The sequence below is a fragment of the Mus pahari genome, chromosome 10 (genome assembly GCF_900095145.1).
Source record: "Mus pahari chromosome 10, PAHARI_EIJ_v1.1, whole genome shotgun sequence".
In the NCBI taxonomy this organism is placed as follows: Eukaryota; Metazoa; Chordata; class Mammalia; order Rodentia; family Muridae; genus Mus; species Mus pahari.
Window position 1 is genome coordinate 32,037,105 of NC_034599.1, and position 6,706 is coordinate 32,043,810.

The 6,706-nt window shown below is 47.6% G+C and overlaps 1 protein-coding gene across 8 annotated transcripts in view; it reads left to right on the plus strand.

Moving 5' to 3' along the window:
• The first annotated feature begins 2,876 nt into the window (after positions 1–2,876).
• The window catches only part of Msantd2 (Myb/SANT DNA binding domain containing 2), a 31,712-nt gene continuing 27,882 nt past the window's right edge, over positions 2,877–6,706 (plus strand). For 4 of the 8 annotated variants that reach the window (XR_003844620.1, XM_021207252.2, XM_021207251.2 and 1 more), the window contains exon 1: positions 2,877–3,628. Coding sequence is in view for 5 of the 8 variants with exons in the window: in XM_021207252.2 (XP_021062911.1) it covers positions 3,119–3,628 (510 nt within the window). In the remaining 3 variants the exon portion in view is untranslated. The other 4 variants (XR_003844621.1, XM_029542788.1, XM_021207255.2 and 1 more) reach the window with 4 other exon arrangements.

Sequence of the window (6,706 nt, forward strand, 5' to 3'; positions counted from 1 at the left end):
TTTCATGTACTAGTGGTTCCCTTTTATCTCAAAGCAAGACACAGTCATTTTGGATAAGGCCAAGGATTCTGAAGTCTGAATGCCTGGCTTCAAATTCCACTTCTGTGACTTGCAACAATTTCTTCATCTAAGAAGTGAGGCAGATCTCACAGCATTATTTTAGAGTTAAATGGGTAAATAGAGGAAGTGTAGGACCCCCATTTTCGGGGACCCCCGAAGTCACGGGAGTCAGGATTTCCCAGGAAACACGAGAGGCCTTCTTGTTGTAAAAGCATGAGGTAATTTAATGGCGGAGCTCCGGGCCAGCACGTACCTCACGCAGGAGGCAGAGGTGCAGACGTTGTGGCCTGAAAGCTAGGGGTTTTTATAGGGGGAGGGGGAGGGGCTAGCAAGAATTGGTGCGGTTACCTGTGATTGGCTCATTTAAACGTACACATTTGCAGGATGGTACGTGCAAAGGCAGGAATGCTAGGAGACCTGAGGGGTGGGTCAGCGGAACATTTGGTTCAGTCCCAGGACTGTTCCAACCATGGCCTGCCTGGGTGTGCCCAGACTTGTCTCACTGTGCTCTCCGCCTCAGGCTTCCAAGCTTACAAACAACTATTTCTCTGGACATAAGTTGCATGAATCCCAGGCCTTAAATTTCATTTCTCTACAGAAGAACCTGAAAATAGTGGACAGTTCACAGTAAACATTGCATGAGGCTCAGGTTTTTGTTTTTAACATAAAGTACTGAGCATACATGAAAGGGGGAGTCATTCTTAAATCATGTACAAAATGAGAAATTCCAAAGAGCTTTTAAATTAGATTTATTTTTCTCTTAATGTAAGCCTGACAGCAGTCCTCCCTTCTGTGGACTAATTCTGGCTGATTCTCTCTCTCTCTCTCTCTCTCTCTCTCTCTCTCTCTCTCTCTCTCTCTCTCTCTCTCTCTCTCTCTCTCTCTCTCTCTCTCTCTCTCTCTCTCTCTCTCTCTTTTTCCAGGACAGGGTTTCTCTGTATAGCCCTGGCTGTCCTGGAACTCACTTTGTAGACCAGGCTGGCCCCAAACTCAGAAATCTGCCTTCCTCTGCCTCCCGAGTGCTGGGATTAAAGGCGTGCGCCACCACGCCCGGCTCTTAGACTTCTTTATACAGTAAACATAACAAAATACAGTGGTCTCATTTTGTAGTTCTGGCCTGGAACTCATGTAAGACTAGGCTGGTCTTGAACTCACAGAACTCTATCTGCTTCTGCCTCCTGAGTGCTGGGATTAAAGCATGCTATGATGGCATTTTACTATGACGGATGAAGATAGTTATGTCTGATTTTATTACTTAAAGCATAATCCTTTGGCTTTTCAACAATGACCACTGCTATTCTATAACTGGCTGATTTCAGCTTTTTCTTTTCTTTTCCTTTCAAAATCATAAACATATATTTGTTAGAAAAACACTGAGTGACTGAGAGAGACTGCATAATTTATTCATAATATCATTGGTCAGCTGCCTCAGTTACAGTCTGCTTTAAAAACAAAAAGCAAACAAAACCCCTTAAACTTTTTTTTTTAAATTATCTTGCGTGGGGCCTGGAGAGATCACTTATTAGTTACTCTTACAAGGGACTCAGAACCTGCAGATGGCTTGCAAGTATTGTAATTCCAGTTCCAAGGGATCTGATGCTCTTTGTGACCGTTACCAGCACCAGGTCCCTTCACACATACACATAGGCAAACGTTTATACACATAAAACTAAACGAACACATTTTAAAATGAAGTTTAATTGTGTGTGTGTGTGTGTGTGTGTGTAAGTGTGGGGATATGGGTGGCATGTCACATGTGTGAAGGTCAAAGAACAAGTCGTGGGAGCAGGTTGTCTTCGGTCATTGGGCACGCTTGTCAGCAAATACCTGTACCCTTTGAGCCATCTCTCTGGGTCATTACTGAGGTCTTAAAGTTAATGATCTGAGATAAACCGTTAAGATTTTCAGCTTTAAAGAATATGGAAATTGACTAGGTGGTGATGGCAGCTCAGGCCTTTAATCCCTACATTCCAGAGGCAGAGGCAGTCAAGAGTTTGAGGCCAGCCTGGTCTACAGATTTGGTTCCAGGACAGCCAGGGTAACAAAAAACCTTTTGTCAAAAACCAAAATAAAACCACACAAACAAGGATATATCTTATGGCTATATGATACTTCAATGTTCAAGACTTTACGGAAATATTCAGGAGTGACTGATGAGTGCTAATCTACTATTAGGTCACAAGAACAGTTTCATTTCCTTGAACTTGACTGGGAACTTTTAAACCACTTCCAAATCGCAGTGGACTGAGATACTGGAGTAGCTATTCTGCAGGGCTCTGGAGCTCTTTCATGCCCCCATTATAGATACTGTATAAAAGCAAGAAAGACATTTACTTTGTCATTGGCTACACACCTCCTCAGAGGACCAAGAAAACAAACGAAGCGAGGAACAGAGGGCTTGTGGGTGTGGCTCAGTGACAGGGTGTTTGCCTAGCAGAACACGTGAGTGCAATCATAGTTGCCATGGTGGCTGAGTTTCTTGAAATGCTAAAGCGTGCAAACTCTAGCTCATATCTGTTCTCGAAAGTCTTGTCCAGAACCACTGCAAGCAGTCTTCGCGCCTTGCCTTCCTCCACATACCCTTCGTAGGGTTTCCTAGTCTCCAATCTGGTTATCGATATCCGAACCTAAAGGCGGGTTTAGAGGGAGGATAGGCTCAGGGGCGGAGACAGGAAAACAGAAATCGCCAATTCGCCCTTAATTCGAGGCCGTCGCGGGCCTCACCCCTGTTGTGAGGGTTGAGATTGGAAAGGAAGTGGGGAGGCTCCAACCAGTCCCTCACTCCCGCGCCCTCATGCCCCCACCCTTCTCTGCCCGGAGCTTGGGTGCGCCGGGTCCCAGCTTCTCCTCCCGGGAGAGGAGCAGCCGGCGCCAACCGGCTGGAGGGGAAAGGCGAAGATCTGCGGGCTGCTTGGGCCAGCCAGCCCCAACCTCGGCGCCTTCAGACCGCGGCGAGCCACTCAGCCCGGAGCCGGGCCCCGGGGTAGCCCCGGAGACCCCCGTGGCCGGATGCAGGGGCGCGTCACTTCCGGGCGGTGCAGCGGCGGCGGCTTGGAAGATGGCTGCGCCCTGTGGCTCGGAGCTGCCCGCCAACTCGCCGCTCAAAATTCCGAAGATGGAGGTGCTTTCCCCGGCGTCTCCCGGCGACCTGAGCGACGGGAACCCATCGCTGTCCGACCCTTCCACGCCTCGGGGAGCCTCCCCTCTCGGGCCCGGCAGCGCGGCGGGCTCGGGGGCCGCGGCGTCCGGGGGTCTCGGGCTGGGGCTGGGGGGCCGCGGCGCTGCCTCGTCCTCGGTCTCCTTCTCGCCCGGCGGCGGCAGTGGCGGGGCTGCGGCGGCCGCTGCCGCCGCCTGCCGGGGTATGTCGTGGACGCCGGCAGAGACGAACGCGCTCATCGCTGTATGGGGCAACGAGCGGCTGGTGGAGGCGCGGTACCAGCAGCTGGAGGGAGCCGGGACGGTATTCGGCAGCAAGGCCCCCGGGCCGGCCATGTACGAGCGCGTGTCCCGGGCCCTGGCCGAGCTGGGCTACGAGCGGACCCCGTCCCAGTGCCGGGAGCGCATCAAGGTAACCGGCCGCTCTGCCCGGGGCAGCGAACCAGAGGCAGAGAAGGCGGGGAGACGGGCCTGGGGGCGGGGGCCGGGCCGAGCGCGGGGCTCCCCTCCCGGGCCCCGGGTACCCCTTGTGTCTGCTCCGCCTCTTTCTTCTCTCCCTGGGAAGGGGCGCTTCTTTCCAGATGGCCGCCAGCCGGTAGGTTTCCCGAGTTTGAAGTTGGGCGTGTCTGCCGCCGCCCCTCTTTCTTGCCAATTGAGGATGTTCCTGCGCTCTGAAGTTGGTAGTTTCTCTCATCGTGCGCGGGGCCTCGCACTGTCGCGGGTGCTGTCGCCCGCACTGCTTTGTTCCCAGATAGAAGGGCTCCCAGACTGAAGCTTTCCAGCTGGGATGGAATTGAGGAAGGGCAGCAGAGGGCCGGATGAGCGCCCAGTGTTAAGATTTTTTTTTTCTTTTTTTCTTTTAAGTGCTGAAGTTTAAGAAAAGAGCATTGGGACGGCTGGCCTTTTGTGTCAGTCGCTTTGCTTGTCAGTTGAGGTGATACAAGGACTAGCAAGATTTGAGGTGCTTTTGGAGAGCTGGAAAAGCTTAGTGAAAGAAAGGTCGTGTATTGTTATCGTGGAGGTAGAGGACAGTAGAGGACACGTTAGTCTGCTTGAGGGTTCTTTTGGAATTTGGACTGGCGATCTTTTCAGAGTCAGGTTGCCTTGAGAGTCAGGAGGCTTCTAATTCTGAGGAAGCCCTTTCTTGACACCCAGGTTTTTTCTGCTTTAGTTAGGGTGCCCAGATGCGGACAAGTAAAACCGAGTATGCATCTGCATGTTTAAATGTGGAGGCTTAATGTGAGTTAATTTTACCATCAGCCTGCATATCGGTTTACTGTTTCTAATGAGTTGTCTAGGCCTTCGTACCTGCCTTTGCAGACGAGGAGCTGTACTTTAGTTAAGTTCTTCCCTCTTTCTAGTGTCTGCTCAGTTTCTCCCAGTTTTCATTGAAAACATTACATTGTGTTTACATAGTATTCACTTCTGATAGTGAAGGCTACTTTTTCTGGGGACAAAACAGTAACAACTGAGAATATCACATTAGCAAACAACCATAAAACTCAGAATAGTTGTTTAAGTAAGGGTAATCACACTGAATTGAGGGGGGGGGGAGATTGTGCCAGAGGTCATGAGGCCTTGGCTCCAAAGATGTTCATTTGGAGACGTTGTTACTTAGAAAATTTGGTCCAGAAACAGCTGATTCATTGTTACCGACCGTTGGATTAATTTTATACCCATTAGAAAGCTAAGTTAGATGATTTGGTTATGTACATTTGAGGATTCTTATTGGGCTCTTTTGTTAAACAAGAATGTCATTGAGATAATAAGTACTAAGTGAAAAACTACCGTTGTTTGCATTTCATTCATTGCTCTATTCAGGGTCATTCATATTAAATTTGGGGCAGTTTCTTTGAGCTGTCCTGTATAGCATCCACCCACAAACTTTTCTGGAGTTCTGAGAGTGTCTTAGGCATTTGTGAATTATGCCTGTTTTCTTGATTTTTATTCATAGGATTTTCAAAGTGTACTATCAAAACCTTGCTGAATGTAAATCTCTCCATAAAATTGTTTCTCAAACAACCAGGGGATATCTAGTTGGAATGCTTCATTGTCCAGTTATGAGAAGGAAATCTAAAGCAAAGAAAGGAGATTGAGCCTCTGAAGAATTTAGAGGATCAGTTTACCTGTTTTCAGACAGGTAAGACCAAGTTGACCTCAAACTTTTAGTCTTTTGAGATTATGAGATGATGATGGGTTCCCTGATACTCCACAGCAGTTGGCAGACAAGGAGAGACGACAGAAACTCAGGCTCTGTTAATGTTGATATTTCCTGCCAGAATTAAGGACAACAAACCAGCATTCAGTAGGCACTGAATAAATACTTTGTTCATCTAAGGAAGTATAGAAAGAGTTTTGGAAAGTATTCTTTTTTTTTTTTTTTAAACTTTTTGCTGTGATAAAACCCTGACCAAAACCAGTGTGGAGGAAAGGACTTGTTTGGCTAACAGCTTATAGCTTATTATTTAGGGAAGCCAGGTATCTTAGTTTACTATTGCTTTGAAGAGATACCATGACCAAGGCAATGTATTAATGACAGCATTTAATTGCAGGCTTGTTTACAGTTTCAGAGGGTAGGTCTTGGTCCAGGATCATCATGGTGGTCCAAGCTTGGCAGCAGGCACGGCGCTGGAGCAGTAGCAAAGAACTTATTACACTGATTCTCAGGCAGGATGCAAAGGGGAAGAGATTGAGTTTTTGAAACCTCAGAGTTTACCCCCAGGGACACATCTCATTCCTCAAGACCACACTTCCTAATCCTTCCCAAAACAGTTCCACCAACTAAGGACCAAGCGTTTAAATATGTGAGTCTGTGGAGGCCACGTTAATTCAAACAGCCTCATCAGGGCCGGAGCTCGAGGAAGGAGTCTGTAGGACCTGAAGCAGAGACCACACAGGAACACCACATACTGGCCGGCTTCCGTGGCTTGCTCTGCTACCTTTCTTTCATAGTTCAAGCGTACCTTCCCAGGGATGGCACCACCTACACTAGGCTGGGCCCTCCTACATCAATCAGCAATTTAGAGAATGCCTTACAGATATGGCTACAACTAGTTTGATAGAGGCATTTCCTCAACTGAGTTTCCCTCTTCTCAAGTATATCTAGGTTTGTGTCAAGTTGATACAAACTGTGACTGAATGTATAAAAGTTTACAGTAGTGTTATTGAAAATTAAAAATATGGACTTTGGAACCCAATTTTTAAAATATTGCATTAAAGCTAAGCTTTAAAAGGCCAAGGAGTTAGCTCTGTGCTAGAGTGCTTGCCTATTTTCTATAAGGCCATGGAGTCAACCCCCAGCACTGGGGACAAATACAAAAAAAAAAAACCAAAAACAAAAAAAACTGGTAATGAAATTTCCCCTAGTTCTGTCCTTTCAGAAAACCGTGTAAATGTGATCTTTAGCACAGAAGCAAAGAGTCGCTGAGAACAGAGTCATGAGGTAGCTGCCCAGTGAATAAAGATTGCAATTAGGAAGAAATAAAAAAAA